We start from the raw sequence: 24,069 nt of genomic DNA on the forward strand, positions 1-24,069 counted from the left end.
TTCATCCATACTCATGTTGAACAATAGAGGACTCAGGGAATCTCCCTGTCTTATTTCATTGCCAGCTTCAATAGGGCCACTTAGTTCTTCTTCTACTTTTACTTTTATTGTGTTGTTTTGGTAGATATTTTCGATCGTTTTGATTATTCCTAGAAGTATCTCTCTTGTGTACAATAAGTGGATAACGTCCTTTAATTTGATCCTATCAAATGCCTTCTTATCTGCTCCTCTGTACTTTAGGACTTCGTTCGGTATTCTGTCCTCTGTTGGTGATTTTCTATTTTTTAATTTCCTTAATGCTTCTTTTCCCTCTTCCTCCTAAATATTTATATCTTCGTTTGTCGTCACCTCTGGTGTTGGTGGTTTATTATCGACAATTTTAGCAAATAGGGTACGAAAGTAGTCTGCTCATGTTTCCTGCTGAATGTGCTTCGTTTTTATTATCTTGTTCATCTCTTTTCTTTGTCTTCTGATCATTCTCCATATTTCTTTTTGTGTTGTGACCTCAATTAGAATAAGTTCACAAATTCAGATACTTAGGAGTAGTACTAAATGATAAGTGGGATCCAGATATAGAATTAAAAACACGAATAGAACAGGCTAGGACCATGTACAATAAATGGAAACAAATTATCTATAACCGAAAATTAAGCTTCGACATCCGAATTAGAGTTATTAAATGCTACAGTCTTTATGTATGGAGTTAAGCCTGGGCATTAACATTAAATACCATGAGACGGCTAGAAGCCTTTGAAATGTGGCTTTATCGCAGAATGCTCAGAGTATCATGAACACAACATATTACGAATCGAACAGTATTAAATACCATAAATAGAGTTAGAACTTATACTAACTATTAAGAAAAGAAAGACCGCGCACTTAGGCCACCTAATAAGAAATGATAAATTTAACCTACAAGTGGGAAAGATATGTTTTCTATTGGAGTGTGTTGACTGGTCAAGGAAGAGATTTTAGGAAATGGTATGAAAGAAAACGAGAGCTTTGGTTTTGGAAAAACGAATTTTAAATAGGGAGTTCAATACAAGATTTGCAAGAGAAAGTTTGTTCTGACTTTCTTCGTAAAATTAATAAAGAAATATAAATTTTGGTAATTTTGCCGGTTTGATAAAAAGTTAATAGTGGGAAAAGTCACCAAGTTTTTGTGGTAGCAGCCAAGCAATGCAAATCAGATGTTCTAACAAATTATAAGTTTTTTTTATTAAATACAAAAAACTATCTGGGGCAAGGCTGTCGATTTTGAGAGGCCACCAGATTTTGAGAGTTGTAAGCAGCATTTGATAGCCAATATTTTATTTCGATAGGAGATTTGGACAAAGATCGACCCAGGAGGAGACTACTTTGAACTAGCAGAAGCGGGTTTATAAGAAGAGGAGTCCCTGTCAATTTGGAGATTAAATTTTTTTAAATTTTCAAACGACAGTCATAGGGAGATAGATGTGTTCTGAAAAATGTTCATAATTTTTATCTGTTACAAAATTTTATTGATTTTGTATAACAGGTATATGAATTTTGTATTGATAAAGTATATTGATGTATTTTACATTTGATATTTATGTGTATTTTTATTATTCCTTTTGGTCCTCTTACTTGAAAATACAACAGAGATACTGTACCACGAGAATACAGCCTAAGACAAATTGAATTATAGGTAAGGTTGTTTGAAGTAATATATTATAATTTAAAATTCATATTTTTGCATACCATCATAACTGGACACCAACGTGACAGGCAATTCAAAAGTATCAAGTTTGTATTTGAAAGTAGAGACTATTTGAAAATAAACACAGATGCTTACAATTTATATTTATCTGAAACTAAATCTGGTACAATTTGAACATCTACAAATTTTGATAAAATAATCTATAGTGCATCTGTGTGAAGGAACAATTTTTTTCGTATTTGCAACAAGTTTACCATTTAAACATTTTAAGGAGCTTATTATTTGGTGAGGATATGAAACCTATAGGAAACAATTCATTGAATTGTGGAAAAGAGAATTAAAAAGTAAAAACGAAATGTATGGGACAAGAAATAAAAGCATAATCCAATTTGGCGGGGATGTACGAAAAAAACACCCTTTTTTATCAAAAATTAAAAAAAAGACTACAATACGTCGAAGATTTTGAGACATGTAAAGAGACAATAAAGACCATTTAAAAGAGAAAGCTATTCCGTGGTTCGACAGTAAAGAAGACAAGGGAAATAGTCATACAGACATAACAGGGATACAAATGAACAAGGATATCGTGAAAACCGTTTCAACGACGAACGACAGAAAGGACCGAGAAGAGTAATAAATAACAGCCTGAGACAAATCGAATTATAGGTAATGTTGCTTGAAGTAATATATTCTAATTTAAACTTCATATTTTTGCTTACCATAATATATATAATTTTTTCAACTTCCTTCGTTACTGGTCGTACAAACATGGTGATAAGCGTGGTGGTATTTTTAGTTCAATTTGTTTTCGCAGAAGTCCCGTACTTAACAGCTGCTTGACTTTATCAAATTATAAAAATATCTTGTTCCAGATATGCAAATACAAGAAAATATGACTGGCCCAGTCCTGTCAAATACCATTGACCGCTTTATTAACGCAATTGAAGATTACGCAAAACAACGACAACCAGTGTTTATTACCGCATTCATAATTCACGCACACTTGTCTTAAATTAATGTTGACAAACAGAAAAGTTAACATTTCTTACTTTATCTTCGTGGGAGCTCTGCAGGCGTTTCACTCTGTCTGCAATCACCTTTTCGAGTTCCGGCGTTTGCGCCGCTATATGATCGTCTAATTTCTTTCTGGCAAGATTGTCCTTTTGTTTTTCTAGAGCTCGTTGTAGTTCGGATTTTTGGTTTAATACATTTTTACCTCTAAAAAAGAAAAAAATATAGTAATAAAAAGTTTGGATACAAAAATATCTTAGTCAACATCTTTATTCTATAGCAAGTCATGAAAAACCTTTTTATAATATAAATTTAGTTTATACATCAAATAACATTATATCGAATCGAATAACTTAAAACAATATAGAAGGATCTAAGTTTCGATTTCTCAGTATTTATAAGCAACATTAATTATCGTGGACGTCTGCTAGGATTGTATTGTGTGACATTGTGTTAACTCGATTTAATTTTTACATGTTAAAAACATGACTGTAGCTTAGTTTGTTTCGCTAATACAGAGTGCACCACGTTTATGTAAAGACAAAACTGGTACGATTTTCTCAACAGTACAATATTCGGGTACATTAAACATGAATCTACAACAGTTCTCACCATTTTTGCTTTTGATACAAGAACACAATTTTTTAAACCTCAACATTCATGGGCTACTTCATGGTAACGGGTCGGAATAAATATACTATTCTGAAGATTGCAGCTATCCCGCTGAAAATGGAGGGGGGTGTGGTGCATTCCTTTCCCGCGCCAAGGAATCTACTGATAGTAGATTATAATATAGTACTCTACTTTGAACTATCCGTCGAAAATAGGGAAAGCTCTCCAGCATCCATTATTAACATGGATACCAGACCTCATTGCATCTTAGATGAACTCTATGATAGGATAAAGAACAGCACTTGTTCTGTTATCAGCTAAACAGTGAAGCAAGCTCAGTGGAATAAGATGGACAGTCCCAATCTATGGTTAGTAATAACACCAATCACGATTCATATATCCATCATATGTGATGGGTCCAGAACGGAGCGAATCATTGAAAGTCAGTTTCCCGAAACTGTCCCCAAAATTTAGAGCTCACATTAGAAACATCACCTTACTTACAACTAGTACAGGAGTAGAAAGGGCTGTTGCTGCTGGTTACCTAAGATCTCCCATAACCACCGCCGCAGAAATAGTACAGAAACCCAGTCGTAATAAAATTAAAATTCCAGGTGGTCGAATAAACATACAAGGGTCAATTGTCATTATATTTAGTACTATGTTATGTTTATATTACGTTTCTATTTTACGACATTAGTATCTCTATTTTATTATATAAACGTGTAGCCTACGTTTATTTGTTTGCCACATGCTGTTGATTTAAGCGCTGTAACAATTATTATTTGTTTAATCATATTTGTAATAACGCTTGAAGCATGGAGCTTGACCTCGTAATCCATTTATAAAAGCAGGTAACAGATCAAAGTAAGAGGAGTCGGTAAAAACCAAGTCATAGGTCCTAATGCTTCAAGTCAATAAAAATTGGAGTGTCAATAAAACGGTCAATATTGGGTTTGGTGGTTTTACCTACATCCAGAACTTTATTTCGCTCCTGATCAAAGATTCTGTTCAACTAGTATTATAAACAACCTCACAGCATTTGTGAAAAACAATTGTAATCAGTGTATAATACTAATTTTAACCATTTTTATGAAAATCAGTCGAATACTCTGTTTAATTTTTCTAATTTATTCATTTTTCTTTTGATATAGAGCTTATTATAGTCCAGTTGTCAGAGATTTGATCTCTCAAAACGAGACGAATAAGCTGTATTTTCCTGATAATGTTAATTTTTGGACTCCAAAAAAGATGCAAAAGAGTTTGCCACTCCTACCCCGGGCTTCCCTCTAAAACCCCCTTCGTCAGGGGAACATCGATTTATCAAAAATGTATGCTGTAGAACAAAATGTTTAAAACAAGAAATGTAGCTGAGATAATTTTGAACAAAAATGTTTATTAGCACTTTGTGTGTAGAATGAACAATTCTCTCAGAAACAACGCTTAAAGATATCGGCGATTTTTAATGTTAGTACGCCCGCAAAATCGATATCTTTTGATCAAATCATTTTGGTGTAAATGAAGTCAGTTTCTATAAATCTGTTAATGTTAATAAATAAATGTTGCGCGATTTTTGCCATTTTTTACGATTCTCATAAAATCAATAAAATGTTCACTTCCATTAACCAGTCGTTGTAAAATTTTAATTGTTTAGAGTCCAACCTTTAACACCTATAACACATATAACCTATAACATAAATATTGGTTTTTTTTTAATTGTTTGAAGAATAAATAAGGACTTTTGGTTATGAACATTCATTATGTGCGATTGGTATTATTTGTTGTTAGTGAATTTGTGAGGTAAGAATATCAGAAGTATTAGGATATTTACTATAAATGTTCATATTTTAAGGTTATGTTATTGTACAATTAAAACTTTAATAACTTTTTTACCCCACCTCAAGGTATTTTGTTGTAGTTTTTATCAGGGTCATTTCAAAATAAATCAATAAATCATTGAATTTATTTACGAAGTTAAAAAATATTTAAAATAATGTTCTATTCTTTTTTCAGTTGCCAGTGATTTTATTCTGTTAAATACTAAAGATACTCGTTTTCTCCTTGTTTAAGTTGTAGTATAACATTCTGTGGAAACCTTTCTATCAAATTGTCATAATGAGTCTATTTTTTAAATCTGGGCATATAATGGTTAGTAAACATGTGTTGAAAGATATCCAGTATTACTGAATTTTTCAGTAATGACAACAAAACTACTATTAAATATTTAAACTACGAGAAAAGGAATATACACTCGCGATCATAAAATCCGGGTCACCTTGAAAATCACCGATATTTCATTTTTAATGAGCTTTATCGTAAATAATAATAACACAAATACAAACTAATGCATGTTTCTGAGAATTGTTGTTGGCTTAGCGGTTTTCCTTTGCAAGAAAGAATTCCAATAGTGCCGATTTTGCGGAAAAGTGCACACTTCCCAAAATGAACGGTACCTGTAACTGCCGCTTGTTTTAAATGTCTCATTTGTGCTTCGCCTTTCAGTTCAAACGCAACGAACAAACGTTTATTATTGCCACCATTAGTGTTTATTAGTGGCATTATTAGTGTTTATTATTGTTTATTTTTTGCCAAAAATACTGTTACGTAAAAATATGAGTCATAGTTTTAACCTGTAAACTGTAAATGTTTTTATTCTAATATGTTGTAGAGTTTACGAGAGGCCTCGATTTACCTGAGCGACCTTCCAGAACCGATGCGAGGGAAATCCAGTTTGCCTTTACCGTTTCGCCATCGAAGGTTTTAGATTTTTCGAGATAACGGCACTGGTATATAATAACGGAACTTTATTTGGAAGGGACAGTTAATTCTCAAGACCTGCGCTCGCGAATTTGTTACGTACGAATATAATAAATTATTGTCAGATAAGTTAATATAAATAAAGAAATAAATTAAATCCGTAAGTGTTATAAATATTGAACCTTTTAATAAATTCACAACAATACCCTTGACTGTTATTGAAACGGCACAATTTGTTGCGCTTGAGAAAAACGATCACACTCAACGGCATGTCGCAAGAACTGTGGGCGTAAGCCTTTCTACGGGTCAACGAGTGCTTCAACGCTTTCAGGAGACGAGTTTGCTATCCAGACGACCTGGCTCTGGACGAAGAAGAACGACCACGGCACGAGATGACCGTTTTCTTGTGTTTCAGGCTTTACGAAATTGGACCTCAACTGCGATTATGCATCGAAATCGTCTACAGGAAGTACGAAATCGCAATTTTAGCGTTGTAACAGTAAGGAGAAGACTTCGTTCTTTTGGACTATCTTCTCGGGTAATGGCGACAGTACCGCCACTTCGCCTGGCACATCGAGTTGCACGACTAGCTTTTGCTCGACAATACGCGCATTGGAAAATTAACGATTGGAACAAAGAGTTATTCTCAGATGAATCTTGTTTCCGCGTAACTGAATCTGAAGGACGTGTAAGAGTTTGGAGAAGAACCGGTGAATGATTTTCACAAGCTTGCATTGCTCCAAGAATGCCATTTGGTGGAGGCTCGGTCATGGCTTGGGGATGTGTATTTTCCGACTTCCGCACAGAATTACCCTTTATCGAAAATGGGTCCTTAACTGCACGAAGGGACATTACGGAGATTCTGGAAGAACATGTTATGCATACCATGGCAGCAGCTCGTGCAATACTTGGACGAGGTTGGAATTACGAGGTTACCCTGGCCAGCTAGGTCTTCGGACCTGAATCCCATCGAACATCTCTGGCACGATTTGAAAAACGCATTCAATCCCTAAGATCTCCTCCTAACAACGCACAGGAGCTTAAGGATCTGTTAGCGAGAGAGTGCAATAACATACCACAACATGTAATTCGGAGAAAAATTGAGAGTATGCCCCGTCGTATGCAAGAGGTTATTAGAGCAAGTGGAGGCAATACACGACATTAGTCATTGAAATTTCACTGATATTTTACCACGTTCTGTATTATTCTCCCATTTTTTCGTATGTCTGTTTTATCAACAATTTTGTTTGTGTTCTGCCTTTTCAATAAAAACCCGTTTTTTTTTTCTTTCAAAACAAACATTGATGACAAATAAAAAATACGTTAGCCTAAAAAAAAAGGTTATTACTGCACCAGAGGCAAAAATATTCAAGAAACTTGAAATTTTCAAGGTGACTCTGATTTTATGATCGCGAGTGTATTTAATCTTTAAGGGGATAAAATTACTAGCACATAAAAAAGGTTAAAACATTAATTTAAATATATTTTAACTTCGTAAATAAATTCAATAATTTATTTATTAATTTTGAAATAACCCATATAAAAATAACAACAAAATACTTTAAATACAGTAAAAAATAATTAAAGTTCTATTCAAACCATAACATTAACTTTAACATTAACCTTAAAATATTGAACTATTTTCATAAATTTAATTTATTAACTTTATTTATTATAAAATGTTCTACACTTTATAACACTTTATGAGTTTATTTACATACATTTATTTATTTAATCTATATAGAAACACTTAAATTTTAATTTATTTACACTTATATAATTTATTTAAAACATTCACACCGGTTACAATTTAAATAGCCGTGCGAACAATTTATTAATCGACACTTGTTTTTGACTGTCCTTTTAAATCTCAAATCGTCCGTTTTATACCTGATTTGTTTATCTAGAAATTTCTGCCTGCTTCTTTAACGTTCGGTCGGGACGCCAACGATATTATTCGATCCTCATCTGGAAAGTTCCAATAGCAGGTATAAGCGGTTACCAGTGTTTACCGCTTAGGGTATGACTCACATTTATCGTAACAATATGAACATTGATGGTAAATATCTTAATCCTTTGATATTCTTACCTCGCAAATTCACGAATAACAAATAATACCGATCGCACAGAATGAATGTTCATAATCAAAAGTCCCTATTTATTCTTCAAACAATTAAAAAAATCAATACAGTGAAACCTCGATTATCAATCAGGGCACCAGACCAAGGGTATGACGGATAATCGAAAAGACGGTTAACAGAACATTAAAAAAAATAAAAATTCTTGGTATAATTCTCAAATTTTATTTATATTGTTACGATAATTATCCTGGCCTAAAATAACCGTATTATATTATGACTAATGCTGTTCTGTTTTAGATTAGACGAGACATTTCGAATAGCTGGCATAAACTCCAAGTAATAAAAAAACTGGTTCCATTCGAATCTTCCGGAATTAGGCCTGTCCATTCGAGGCGAAACCAGGTCAATTGAGGTCAAAATCCATGGGATTCTAGAGCAGCTGTTTTCGTATAAATATGAGGGAACTTTTATTTTGAAGACAGTTAATAAAGAAGATTCGCGCTCGTGGTATTATTGTTACGCTCGCCTACTAATAAATTATTGTATATGTAGTGATAAATAAACTTATATAAATGATCGTGCCTTTTAATAAATTAAAGTAGGAACAATATAATAAATTAGTAAAGACATTATAAATTAAAGACATAACAATTAATAAATTCACAACAAATGGTGCCAGAAGTGAGATCGAACATAAATTAGACTTATAATAATAATACAAGTGAATATAAAATAAATTGTGAAAATGGCTACGATTTATGAGCTGACAGTGACTAATTTAAGAAGACATCTTGAAGACAGAGAATTAGCTTCCACCGGAAAAAAGGCTGAGTTAGTCCAACGACTAAAGAACGCTTTGCTAGAAGAAGGACTAGATCCAGAGACTTATATATTTGAAGATGCTGTCCTCTCGTCGATTTCGAAAGTTTCCGGCGACATCGCATCATTAGAGAACAAAGTTTCCGGTGACATCGCATCATTGGAGAACAAAGTTTCCGGCGACATCGCCTCATTAGAAAACAAAGTTTCTAACGAGATTTCTTCTCTGGAAAGTAAAGTTTCTGCTAACATCTCTAAAGTAACTTCCGAGATGTCTGCCCTCGACGATAGAATGTCTTCGCTAAAAAACCAAGTTGCTGCCGATATGTCGGCCTTCGAAGAAAAGATTAAAGAGATGGAAAGGAAGATGGAGGAAACAGGGACAGCAGAGAGAGGAAACAATCCAATTACAGTGGAGACAAAAGAAGAAGAGACGAAATGTAAGTTGGAAACACGGCCGAAATTTGAAGGAAGTGGAGGTTCTGTCCATGTGAAAGTCCCAACTTTCGATGGAAAATCGTCATGGAACAACTACATGAAACAGTTCGAATCAGCCGCAAGAGCAAATGGATGGTCTGAAAAAGAAAAGGCGGTAAACCTGACTATCGCTCTTCGAGGAGATGCCTTAGATGTGCTTCAGACCATAGCCGTAGAGGAGACCGATGATTTCGAACAACTGAAGAAGAGGTTAAATATGCGATATGGCCACGAACATTTGGAGCATGTATATCAGTCGCAGCTTAAAAATCGTAGACAGAAGAAAGATGAGGCTCTTCAAGAATATGAGGTAGATATTGCCAGATTAGTACGATATGCTTATCCAACAGCTCCCGAAGACATGATGGAAAAATTGGCCGTTCAAACGTTTATTGATGGTCTTCGTGATCATGAAATGCAGAGAACACTACGATTAGCTCGTCACAAGACGCTGGTTGATGTCTTATCCGCCGCCCTCGAATATGAGTCAGCTACGCAGGCCTCTGGCGGGTACAGTAAAGTTAGGACTGTAAAAGAGGAAGGAGATGAAGATAAACTTGACCAGCTCGTTAATATGATGAAAAGCATGACATATAAGAAAACGAAGATCATCAGATGCTGGAATTGTGGCGAAATAGGACACGTACGAAGCTCCTGTAAGCACCCTAGGTACGACGCAAATCAAGAAACTCACCATCAGGAAAACTAGAACGGGTCAGCCTTAGGGGGGCAGCTTCGACCCAAAACTTTTCCAAAGACCCTCTCATACTAATAGCTTCTTTGAAATGTCGTGAAGATAGTGTATACGTAGATGGAGAAATAAATGGTAAAAGACATACGTTGTTGGTGGATACCGGAGCGACCAGAACCATTATACGTCCAACAGTTATAAACAGCCGTAAGAAACTGTTACCAACGAGGTTGCGACTTCGGACCGCTACAGGTGAAAATGCCAACATTCATGGAGAAATACAGGTACAATTGGGAATTGGAGCAGAAAAGTTCGTCCATACTGTTATAGTTGCTGACATCGAAGAGGATGTTATATTAGGAATGGACGTAATGAATATGCATGGATTCCAATTGGATTTTAAGAATAAGGTAATCAAAGTTGGCAACGAGGAGGTATTTCTCCATCCACATAATGACAACACTGTGCAAGCAGCCATTACAGAAGATACAGTCGTGCCTGCGAGAAGCGAAACGATCATAGTAGCGCGGCTACAGGGAATTGTGGACGAAGGGAGACCCGTTATGATGGAGCCTTGGAACCACGACGATGAGGTTGGCCGTGGAATCATAATTGGAAAGGAATTGGTGACTTCGGCTAAAGAAATTCCTGTGAGACTTATCAATGTCAACGACTACCCAGTGACCATAAAGAAAGAGACAAAAGTAGGAACTTGTGTACCTGTGACATCCATAATCCGTCAGGCGACAACATCTGATAATTCCAACGACAAATTCGACCAAATGGTTGCAGTTGCAGGACAGTCTCTAAATCAGATGGAGAAAAGGAAATTAAGAGAATTTCTGCGGCAGTATCGTGATATTTTCGTACCGAAAGGAGGAAAGACGGGAAGAACTACCGTTGTTAAGCATAAAATTGATACTGGTAATGCTAAGCCAATTCGTCAAACAGCTCGACGATTACCACAGGCGAAGAGAGAGGAAGCTGAAACGATTGTTCAGGAAATGAAGAAAGACGGGGTGATAGAACCTTCTACGAGCCCATGGGTCTCTCCGGTGGTCCTGGTTAAGAAGAAAGACGGAACGACGAGGTTCTGTGTGGATTACCGTTTGCTGAACAACGTTACCAAGAAGGATAGTTATCCTCTGCCTCGGATCGATGACACATTGGACACATTGGCTGGAAGTAAATTGTTTTCTACTTTGGATTTGAAGTCTGGATACTGGCAGGTAGAAATGGACCCAGTAGATAAAGAAAAGACAGCCTTCACCACAGGATCTGGATTGTGGCAATTCAACGTTATGCCATTTGGACTCTGTAATGCTCCTGCGACATTTGAGAGGCTTATGGAAAATGTGTTGAGAGGGTTATCTTGGAAAACATGCCTGGTTTATTTGGATGACATAATCGTCTTGGGGGAGACATTCGAAGATCATTTGAGGAATTTAGAAAACGTTTTTAATCGACTTAAAGCTGCCCAATTGATGCTAAACCCCAAGAAGTGCCAGCTATTTCAAGGTAAAGTCAATTATCTGGGTCATATAGTCAGTAAAGAAGGAGTGGCCGTGGATAAGGGAAAAATCGATTCTATTAAGGAATGGCCAAAACCAACTGACAAACATCAAGTGAGAAGTTTTCTTGGACTATGTACTTACTACCGGAGATTTATTAAGAAGTTTGCAGATATCGCTAAGCCATTAACGCGACTTACAGAGGAAGCAAGAGAATACCGCTGGGATGTAGACTGCCAAAATGCCTTTGAAACGTTGAAAAAGCATTTAATAACAGCACCAATTTTAGGGTATCCACTGCCAGAAGGAGAGTTCATCTTAGATACAGATGCAAGTAATGTGGGAATTGGAGGAGTGCTGTCTCAGATTCAAGGAGGACAGGAACGAGTCCTCGGATATTTTAGTAAAGTTCTTTCAAAACCTGAACGGAATTATTGCGTCACGAGAAGAGAACTTCTGGCAGTAGTGAAATCAGTAGAGCACTTCTATCAATACCTCTATGGCAGAAAGTTTCTAATCCGAACCGACCATGCCGCCCTTAAGTGGTTGATGCAGTTTAAGAATCCAGAGGGTCAGATAGCCAGGTGGATCGAACGACTCCAAGAATACGATTTTAAGATTGAGCACCGGGCCGGGGTCAGCCACAGAAACGCTGATTCTCTTTCCAGAAGGCCATGCTCAGCAGAGTGTTCCCACTGCAACAAAACGGAATCCAAGGAAGCAGCAGTGCTAAGAACGACGATTGTCAACGACGACTGGACGCCTACTAAGATCAGGGAAGAACAAGAGAGAGATCCAGTTATACAGAAAATCCGAAAATGGAAAGAGGAAAACCGTCGACCACCTTGGCAGGAAATATCAAACCTTTGCTCAATAGTTAAGACGTATTGGGCCCAGTGGGACTCATTTATCGTAGAAGATGGCTTGCTCAAACGAGTCCTGGAAAATGATGACGGTTCAGAGAAGAGAAGACAGTTGGTGATCCCAAAGAGCAGAATAGCCGAAGTACTTCGTCAGTTACACGACAGTCCATCGGGAGGGCATTTTGGTGTAAGGAAAACCCTTCAGCGAATTCGGGAACGATTTTATTGGATGAACAGTTCCGACGATGTAAAAGACTGGTGTAAGAAATGTACTATTTGTGCCACGAGTAACGGGCCTTACCGAAAAAGGAGAGCTCCTATGAGACAATATAATGTTGGAAGCCCGTTTGAAAGAATAGCTTTGGACATCGCTGGGCCATTTCCAGAAAGTGAAAATGGAGGCAAGTACATGCTGGTAGTAATGGATTACTTCACTAAGTGGGTCGAGATTTACGCACTTCCAGACCAGAAGGCCGCCACCGTTGCAGATAAGTTGATCCAAGAATATATCAGCCGATTTGGAGTGCCTTTGGAGATCCATAGTGACCAAGGCAGGAACTTCGAAAGCGATCTATTCCAAGGAATATGTGATAGACTAGGCATGAAGAAAACAAGAACTACCGCGTATCATCCGCAATCGGATGGTATGGTAGAACGAATGAATAGGACAGTTGGCAAGTATTTGACAAAGATGGTGTCCGATCATCAGCGAGACTGGGACCAATACCTTCCGTTCTTCACAATGGCCTACAGATCTGCTGTTAACGAATCAACGGGCCAGACACCAGCCAGAGTCCTATTCGGACGCGAAATGCGACTACCTTGTGATCTAGAATTTGGGTGTCGACCTGGAGAAGATGTAGCAGGTGAAGATTATGTGATCGAATTACGAAGAAGAATGGACGATGTACATGAGTTGGTCCGTTCCCACCTTCAGATCGCTAGCGACCGAATGAAGAAACGGTACGATACACAAGCCGAAAAGGGTTGCTTTAAGAAGAACGACAAAGTATGGCTGTATAATCCCAAGAAGCGAAAAGGTTGTTCTCCCAAATTGCAGCAGTTTTGGGAAGGTCCATACCTCATCATGGAGAAGATCAACGATGTCATCTACCGAATAAGCAAGATTCCGAGGGGAAAGCCGATGATAGTACACCATAACCGGCTGGCGTCTTTCGAAGGTGACCACGAAGTAGATGAAGAAGTGGAAGTAAACCAAGTCCAAGACGTGTCTGACCTCACGTTTGAGGAATTCATGGGTGCCTATGGAGGTACCGGTAAAGCAAGACATGGTGTTACCACTGAAGAAAAGCAAGATCTACTCGCGCTCCCCGATGACTACTCGCTGGCCCTTACCATCCCGGCCAGTATCAAAGACGCACCAGGGTTGGCATCCGTCTTTCGAAGGAAGTTTGGTCGAGTTGCAGAACTTCAATGCCAGGTGCCAGCTCCCGGTAAGACCTTGAAACTCCAAGATGCATCACGTTACCTTTTCTACCTGGTAACAAAAGACACTGCCCGTGACCAACCTACCTACCGAGATGTGTGGGAAGCCTTACTTCAATTGAGAGAGCACGTACTAGAGTCCGACGTGCAAAAGTTAGCCATGCCAAAGTTGGAGTGCCGCCAATTAGATTGGAGGGTCATCCGAAATATGGTGGAGGAGATCTTTAAAGACACCGAAGTCCAGGTGTTAGTCTGTTGCAATCCGCATAGTTACTGGTGCGGAGAGAAAACCGTCCCTTGTCATTTTTATACAACTGGAAGTTGTAAAAGAGGGTCCAGTTGCCGATACCAGCATACAGTTCCGGTTTCAGTCCCGACAAGGTTCCAGGAGGAACCATCTTTTAAGAGGGGGGCAATGTTACGATAATTATCCTGGCCTAAAATAACCGTATTATATTATGACTAATGCTGTTCTGTTTTAGATTAGACGAGACATTTCGAATAGCTGGCATAAACTCCAAGTAATAAAAAAACTGGTTCCATTCGAATCTTCCGGAATTAGGCCTGTCCATTCGAGGCGAAACCAGGTCAATTGAGGTCAAAATCCATGGGATTCTAGAGCAGCTGTTTTCGTATAAATATGAGGGAACTTTTATTTTGAAGACAGTTAATAAAGAAGATTCGCGCTCGTGGTATTATTGTTACGCTCGCCTACTAATAAATTATTGTATATGTAGTGATAAATAAACTTATATAAATGATCGTGCCTTTTAATAAATTAAAGTAGGAACAATATAATAAATTAGTAAAGACATTATAAATTAAAGACATAACAATTAATAAATTCACAACAATATGTTTTATTTGACAATATAAGAGGGATTTATGTTAGTACAGTCGAATCAATTTGATTTAAAATATTCCAAAATGTTTGTTTGTTTTATTGTTACTTCACATTGTGCAACGCCTGAATTTCTTAATCGACGTCAAATCATCAAATCTACCTTATTTGCTTTTTCTTGCCGAGAATACCACTCGATGAATTGTTGTATGTGCGATGCAGCTTCTCTAGCCTCTTTACGCAAATCTTTGTAAGTTGCAATAGCATCATCAACATCGCCACTGTCAAAGTGTGTGTCAGCTTCTGAATCAGTTTCGTCCGTCTCTGTTGTCATTTCAACGATTTCATCATCTGTCAGCAATCGATAGCCGTTTACGTCCTCATCACAAATTAACCATTCGGTTATGTCATCTTTAGGCAACGAAAACAAAATAGTTGATTCATCCATAACTTCATTTGTTACCGCATCACGCTCGGCTGTCACGGGGGCATTTTCATCTTGAGTTGATTCAGACCATAATTTATTCTACGCTCTTTTCAGCGTTACTTCCGAAACATCAGCCCAAACATCCACAGAATTGTCGACTGCGTGTTTTTAAATTGCATACTTCCCAGTATTCTGTCAAAGAATATTCCTCTTCCATAACTAGGTTTTGATTGATCCATTGGCTGTATCAATGATGTTGTATTCGCAGGCAGAAAAGAGCACGTGATATTTCCATCATCACTTCGCAGCATACCGGTTTCAGGATGGGCAGGTGCATTGTCCAAAATGAGAATCGCCTTTGGTGGCAAATTTAGTATTGTCGCAAATTAAGTATTTATCGTTTAGCAAAGTATTGTCGAATGTCCGGTATAAAAACCTAAAAAACAAGACGTTAGAAAAATAGATAAACGAATTTTGGTTTGCAGTACATACCTTTTTGAGCCAGTCAGCGAATATTTCCTGGGATATCCATGTATTATGTTGTGCGCAGTAGTTAACGGAAAGCGCGTTCATATTTATGCCCTTGAAAAAACGTGATTTTTTTGATGTACCAATTAATAATAAAGAAAGGCGATGGTCACCACTTGCATTTAAACACATCATTGCTGTGATTCGTTGCTTTTGCGTTTTAAATCCGGGAGCATATTTTTTAGACAGTGCAGCGAGTGTTTTCGTTAGCAATGCTTTGTAGTTTAAACCAGTTTCATCCGCATTGAACACTTGATCGCATGTCAAACCATATTCATCGATCATAGCTTGAAACTTTCTTTTATATTCTTCCACGACTTCAATACTTTTTTAACCAACCGCTGCTTCTTTGAATGAAGGATCGCCATTCAATTTCATGTTGAAAAAGAACGATTTTTCGGCAACAATTGGTCCAGACAAAGGAACACCGTCGCTTCTTTTTTGAACGAACCACAAATACAGAGCCGTGTCGAGTGATTCATTTGCGGCTTTTTTCATTGTCTTACAATGTTTCACCCGGCCATCCAACGATTCCATTTGCGAAGCATACTTTTCAATTCCTTCAGCATTTTTCTTTAAATCATTGATTGTTATTCTCGGAACATCATACTTTTTGCTCAATGCGACAGCAGAAACACCTTTCTTTAGTTCTGCAATAATTTCTATTTTTTTTTTCAATTGACAAAACACGTTTTCTTTTTGATGCTCCAGATGTGGAAGGCTCCATTTTTCAAAACTTAATTGATCAAACGACTAAGTGACACAATCAATGTTCGAATTTGAACCAAACTGAATTATGGTGACACACAGATATTGACTGTAAAATTATTGTGCGTTGCGTTTTTATTTTCGGCTTGGGATTCTAAAAATTGAACTCTAAAAGCACGGTATCATTATTTATCATTACCTATTTAAATTGAAATTTAATCCAGAGCCCTAAATAAGAACAAAAATTATTTACATAAAAAATGCATAACCGCACGTGTATATTTCAAAGAATTTCGTTTGGCTTATCGCAATGCTCAAACAAAATGAATTGATGACTAAATTTTTACTGATATCGTCAATATAACTTACATATGTATGGACCCTGACCGTTAACAGAGGTGACGGTTAATACAGAAACGGATAATCGAGGTTCCACTGTATTTCCAACTTCTTATGGGACAATACACACAAATTAGAAACGTTTAGAAAGATTTTTAAAATCCCCGCCCATAGTGACGTCAGAATTTAGGTAGTCAATTTGTAGTTTAGAAAAACGTACTTATACAATCGAAAAGCGGTTTTAAAACATTTTGGATCGTTTGTAATGTGGAAGTTTAAATTCAGCATTTTTTAGGCATATTTCACATGCCTCATATTTGTTGTCAAAACTCAAAACCGAAATTTCATACTCCAGGTTTTGAAGATTAGGCTTTAACAATGGAAATTCCATAGTGACCGGTAAATGAAAGTCTTCTTCTTCTTCACTGGATTTACAACTCGGGGTGAGTCTTCGCCGCATCCACTATCGCCCTTCATCCTCTACGATCTTGCGCTTCTATTTCCCATTGTTGTACCCCAATTCTAGATAAATCGGCTTCAACATCATCCTTCCATCTTTTCTCGGTCAGCCTACTGATCTTCTACCATCTGGTCTTTCAAAAAAAACACTGTCTTTAACACTCTGTCATCCTCTGATCGTACCACGTGACCTGCCCATCTTATTCGGTTTGCCTTGATATGTCTAACTATGTTTTCAGTTCGCTGCAGAGTCACCAATTTAGCATTGCGGCGTCTTCTCCAATCCCCTGTGAATTCATATCTTTGAGGGCCAAATATTATTCTGAGAACCTTTCTTTAAAATACTAGAAGCTTAATGATTTCCCGCTGGTTGAGAGTCCATGTTTCACTGCCATATGTAATAATTGGGCGAATAATCGACTTGTACAGTGTTAATTTAAATTTTATTTTTAGCAGCTTCGATCTTAATAATGTTGAATGGAAGTATAATGGTCTATTTCCCGCAGCTATCCTTGCTGAGACCTCTTTTTCTATGTGGTTGTCCGCTGTGATTATCGACCCCAGGTATTTAAACTCTTTTACTACTTCGACGTTGTGATCATTAATACTGATATTCTGCCTAACTCTTGGTCTTGGATTTTTGGTTACTACCATGTATTTCGTCTTTTCTTCATTTATTTGGAGACCCAGACTACCTGTTTCCTCCTCGAGCTGTGAAAACACCTCTCTCACGTCTCTTGTAGAATGCGTGACTGCATCTATATCATCAGCAAAGGCCAGCAACAGTTTTGATCCTTGATCAGCAAATCCTCCTGTCAGCTCAGACGATAAATGGAAGTGGTAAATTTTATTGATCTCATAAGAACCGTAGTAATGGCAAAAATCGCGTAACGTTATTTATCTAACAGCTTTATAGAAACTGACTTCATTTGCGGCAAAATGCAAAAGTTGCATACGAAAGTTGCACTTTTCACCTTTAAAACGCATTTTCTTGTTTAAAACATTTTTTTCTAGGACGTATAGATTCTTGGGGTAAATCGATGTTTATCGCCCCCCCCCCCGTGTCGAGGGGAGTTTTAGGGGGATCCCGGGGGTATGAGTGGCAAACTTTTTTGCATCTTTTTTGGGGTCCCAAAATTTGGCAAAAATATATTGGCTTCATTTATTTACAAATAAAATCAAATTATCGATTCCACTAACTTTAAATAATGTCTTAACTAACTAATTATTTGTAACACATCAATTTCGTAATAATTACACTTGTTATTCTGAATCAATCCGAAAATCGTTTCATTGTTTTTAACGAGCCTATACAAGCCATAACGAGCCTCTTAGATACATACAGAGAAAAAAAAATGAACAAAAGAATGTTTATTTTAAATTTATTTGACATGAACGGAAGATGTTAATTAAGCGCTGTTTGTATACAAACTCATGTTACATTTCTAAAGAAAAACAGGTCGTATTTAAGAATGCACTTCCACTTTGTTGAACAGATGTGACGGAAATATTACAATTTCATGTAATAATAAGTCGGCTTCTTGTAAATACATCTGGAAGTTAGTAATTACTCCAATTATTGTGAAAAATGAGAAAAACAAAAAGAATAATACATATTGTTTATAAAAATTGTTTTTTTTTTGTCGAAAAGCATGCTCACAATACTGAATATTTTATTTTTGACGTTATTGTATGAAGTACTGACTTTCTTAGAAAAACAAAGGTTTAATGCTATTTCTACGTTATTTTGAACGTCAACTATTTATACAGGTTGAGTCATAACTATTGGGACATAGACTAAGGACAGGTTATTTGGACCAAAATATGGCTATTGGGCCAAATATGCCTTAATAAAATGTTGCTGAGAAAAAAGATACAGGGTGTTAAAGTTAATTTTTGTTTTTCGTTTTTTGCTAATAGTTTCCCTGTATATTTATAAATTGCTATCAAAATTGGCACAGAGGCATAATCTTAGACAAGAAATAGTATTTTATTTACAATTCCACTATCAAATACCAAACTAATAAACAAAGTTGCAACTAACGTAAGGTTTCCGTTTTGACGATAAATCAAAACTAAACACACTTTAACTTAAAAGAACTCACAAAAACTGAAACTAAATGTTCTACATAGTCTCCTCCGCTTTCTATGCCTTTTCTAATTCTTTTTATAAAGGATTTTCGGACGTTAAAAAAAATATTATTCTGTCCCCTTATAAGATTAGCTGCATTTTGAATGTATCTCCAAAGTTCGTCTCGTGTATTAATTTCATTGGCATCTCCATTTAAATTCGGAGGAAGAACATAAGGCCCTAGTAGTTGGTCGCCTATAATGCCACACCAAATATTCAATTTAAACTCATGCACTTCTTCTTCCCAATAATGACTATTTCGCCAATTAAAAACCCCTCGTCTGGTAAAAGTTGCTTCTTCGGTGAACATAATATTCTTAATAAAGTGTCTGTCATTGCGATGTTTATTCAGAATACGTTGGCAAAACTGTAACCGTCGTGGAAGATCTGTTGGAAGTAAATTTTGAAGAGGATGGAGGTTCTTTTTTTTTAGAATTCTAACAATAGACGACTGACTTACTCCTGTTGCTGCTGATAGATGTCGTGAACTTATTTCAGGATTTCCATCTACTCGAACCAAAAGTTCATCTTCTTGATTAGGTGTGATTTGTTTCGGTCGACCACCCCGATTTTTAGTGTGAAATGACCCAGTTTCACCTAAACTACGATATTTGTGGTATTTTTGGTATTTTGTTGGTATATTCCATACCTTCTGGCTGCCGAGCGACCGCAAAAATTTTCTTGTCCGTATACGCAAATCATATCTCGCATTTCTTCATTAGTAAAATGATTGTGACGAGGCATTTCAATCAAAAAAAGTAATGATTACTTTTAAAAAATGCAACATTACACTACACTGTCACATCAAAAATAATTTACTCCAAACACAGTCCAAAGCATACTTTTCATAAATGAAATAATATTTGAAATCCTTTTTTAAGACTCTAAGCAGTTCGACTGCGTTTTTATCGAAAACGTTTGAAATTATCATGTTTAAACAAGAGTACCAATTTTACGCAAAAATGATGTTTACGTCATATTTTCTAATAGAAATTACTACAAAGTTTCATCAGAAAAAGTTTAGACTCAATTTGATCATTAGGAATGATCCACGTGGCGCCCTCTATGACAAAACGTAAAATTGTAAATAAAATACTATTTCTTGTCTAAGATTATGCCTCTGTGCCAATTTTGATAGCAATTTATAAATATACAGGGAAACTATTAGCAAAAAACGAAAAACAAAAATTAACTTTAACACCCTGTATCTTTTTTCTCAGCAAAATTTTATTAAGGCATATTTGGCCCAATAGCCATATTTTGGTCCAAATAACCTGTCCTTAGTCTATGTCCCAATAGTTATGACTCACCCTGTATACAAGTACCTCATTATTTTCGTCACTAGTTGTCGATTGCATTGTATTTTATTTCTTTCAATACAAATTAAACGGGATATAGATATAGATAATATGCACCAGAGTGATTCAGTTGCAGTAAAAAAGTCCCACTGATAATAAAAATTGAAGAGATCTCTAAAGAGGTCAACATTCTAAAAGATAAGAATACATATATGATTATAAATTGACGCCTACTCAAATTTTCTCACCATTCCCAACCTTGAAGGATAGGCTCTGCAGTTTATGGCACCAATTTACCACTCCTTTGGAATATGAAGACAAAACGATAAAATTAATTAAAAGACCGAAGAAATATTTGTCTCTAAAATACGTCATACACGTATCTTAGTTAAGATGTACTTTACTGGAATTGAGATTACGGAAACAGAAGTTGAAAAATCACTCTCAGAATACAGAAAAAAATATAAGTGAAAAAAGCACCTAAATAAACAGTTTTAATTGAAAATCTAAGTGTTCAACTTGTGACGTAATAGACAGTATAAACCATTTCCTTATTGACTGTCCTAAATATGCCATTGAAAAACGTGTATATGGCATCCCAAAAACTTGCAAACTTAACTTGGAAATAATTTTGACTACCGAAAACTAATAGGGTATCTATTATAAATATGTTGTATAAAATTCATTCATGTAAGTACAGTTAATCGCATTTAAATATACTCTATTCGTTATGTCGCTAATATCCTTCGGAAGGATGCGGTTTTTTGTTTTAAATAAAAAAATTTTTAATGTAAGAAACATCATACAAAACGCCAGAAAATATCAGATCCCGACATTAATATGATGTGTTGATTATACACTCGCGATCATAAAATCCGGGTCATCTTGAAAATTTCAAGTTTCTTCAATATTTTTGCCTCTGGTGCAGTAATAACCTTTTTTTTGGCTAATGTATTTTTTATTTGTCATCAATGTTTGTTTTGAAAGAAAAAAAATGGTTTTTTATTGTTTTTATTGAAAAAAAAACAGAAAACAAATCAAATTGTTGATAAAACAGACATACGAAAAAATATGGAAAATACAGAATGTGGTAAAAAATCAGTGAAATTTCAATGACCAATATTGTGTGTTGCCTCCCCTTGCTCTAATAACCTCTTGCAGACGACGGGGCATACTCTCAATTTTTCTCCGGATTACATGTTGTGGTATGTTATTCCACTCACTCACTAACAGATCCTTAAGCTCCTGTGCGTTGTTAGGAGGAGGTGTATGGGTTTGAATACGTTTTTTCAAATCGTCCCAGAGATGTTCGATGGGATTCAGGTCCGGAGACCTAGCTGGCCAGGCTACCCTCGTAATTACAACTTCGTCCAAGCATTATATACTGATCCTGGCAACGTGCGATCGCACGTTGTCCTGCATAAAAACGGCGTTTTCTCCAAGACCTGCCATGTTGGGCATACCATGTTCTTCCGGAATCTCCGTAATGTACCTTCGTGCAGTTAGGGACCCATTTTCGATGAAGGGTAATTCTGTGTGGAAGTCGGAAGATATACCTCCCCAAGCCATGACCGAGCCTCCACCAAATGGCATTCTTGGAGCAATGCAAGCTTGTGAAAATCGTTCACCGGTTCTCCTCCAAACTCTTCCACGTCCATCGGATCCAGTTAGTCAGAAACGGGATTCATCTGAGAATAACACTTTGCTACAATCGTTAATTTCCCAATGCGCGTATTGTCGAGCAAAAGCTAGTCGTGCAACTCGAGGCACCCGGCGAAGTGGCGGTCCTCTAGCCATTACCCGAGAAAATAGTCAAGAAGAACGAAGTCTTCTTCTGACTGTTGCAACACTAAAATTGCGATTTCGTACTTACTCTAGACGATTTTAATGCATAACCGCTGTTGAGGTCCGGTTTTCTAAAGACTGAAACACAAGGAAACGGTCATCTAGTGCCGTGGTCGTTGTTCTTCGTCCAGAGCCAGGTCGCCTGGTTAGCAAACTTGCCTCCTGAAAGCGTTGAAGCACTCGTTGAACCGTAGAAAGGCTTACGCCAACAGTTCTTGCGACTTGCCGTTGGGTGTGACCGTCTTCCACAAGTGCAACAATTTGTGCCGTTTCAACAGTCAAAGGCATTTTTGTCAAAAAATAAACACTAATAATGGCACTAATAAACACTAATGGTGGCAATAATAAACGTTTGTCCGTTGAATTTTAACAGAAAGTCGAAGCACAAACGAGACATTTAAAACAAGCGGAGTTACAGGTAGCGTTCATTTTGGGAAGTGTGCACTTTACTGCGAAATTGGCACTATTGGAATTCTTTGTTACAAAGGAAACCGCAACAATTCTCAGAAACATGCATTAGTTTGTATTTGTGTTATTATTATTTACGATAAAGCTCGTTAAAAATGAAATATCGGTGATTTTCAAGGTGACCCGGATTTTATGATCGCGAATGTACAAAGGCCTTTGATACTGTTAGATGGGAGAAACTATGAAATATATTGACGACAGTAGGTGTACCTAAACAGTTGACTCACCTTATTAGCAAAGTGTATCAAGATAAAGAGAATATCGTCCGCTCCATCCGCGAATCAAAATCCCACTGTCAGAAATGTTCGCACCAATTCCCGCTAACCCCCACTTCGAGATGATGTCGAAAGCTCGGCATAACGGGAATCAACGCTGTTCAACCTCGGAAAACTGCTGAGTTTAATATTCATTTTTGTAATATATATATATATATATATATATATATATATATATATATATATATATATATATATATATATATATATATATATATATATATATAGGATTATTATTATATAGGATTAAACACAATATTCTTTTTGAAAAGTCATGTAAAAAAATCTTCAAAGGCATTTAGAAAAAAATCATATACTAAAATGTTATGCAAAACATCCTTTGATACAATCAGATCATAATTTTATATGTAAGCAGGTTAAAATTTATACCAAACTATCACTTGGTTGACTGAAAAAGTAAAAGTAAAAATTCTTCTATGGACCTCGCGAAATAATTAGATTAACTCAGATAATAAAACAAAACAAACAAAACTTATATAATTGATTTTTATCGTCACTGGACAAATAGAAAGATGGTTATGGTTCAACACCTTAAGCGTTTCAGTCATCTGTTTTGCTCTATTCATTAGTATTTATTGAAATGATTGCCTTGTTTAGAATATTGATCTCGTCTTTTTATTATTGTATGGTGTGCAATTATTCTAAGATATCAGAGAAAGTGAAGGTGAAACCATACACCAGTTAAATTGCCATTACAATTGAACAGAGGCGTATCTCAGCTGGTCAATATGTAAGAAAAATGTCTGTCGTAGTATGGCAATAATTGATGTACTCGTTACG

At 36.4% G+C, this 24,069-nt stretch overlaps 1 protein-coding gene across 4 annotated transcripts in view; it reads right to left on the reverse strand.

Annotated features, from left to right (window-relative positions):
- Positions 1-24,069, reverse strand: part of LOC140447662 (actin-associated protein FAM107A) — a 195,014-nt gene that overhangs the window by 9,595 nt on the left and 161,350 nt on the right. For all 4 annotated transcript variants that reach the window (XM_072540450.1, XM_072540452.1, XM_072540453.1 and 1 more), the window contains one exon: positions 2,731-2,899. In XM_072540450.1, coding sequence (XP_072396551.1) covers positions 2,731-2,899 — 169 coding nt within the window. The remainder of the gene's footprint in view (positions 1-2,730; positions 2,900-24,069) is intronic.

The sequence above is a fragment of the Diabrotica undecimpunctata genome, chromosome 8 (genome assembly GCF_040954645.1).
Source record: "Diabrotica undecimpunctata isolate CICGRU chromosome 8, icDiaUnde3, whole genome shotgun sequence".
Classification (NCBI taxonomy): Eukaryota; Metazoa; Arthropoda; class Insecta; order Coleoptera; family Chrysomelidae; genus Diabrotica; species Diabrotica undecimpunctata.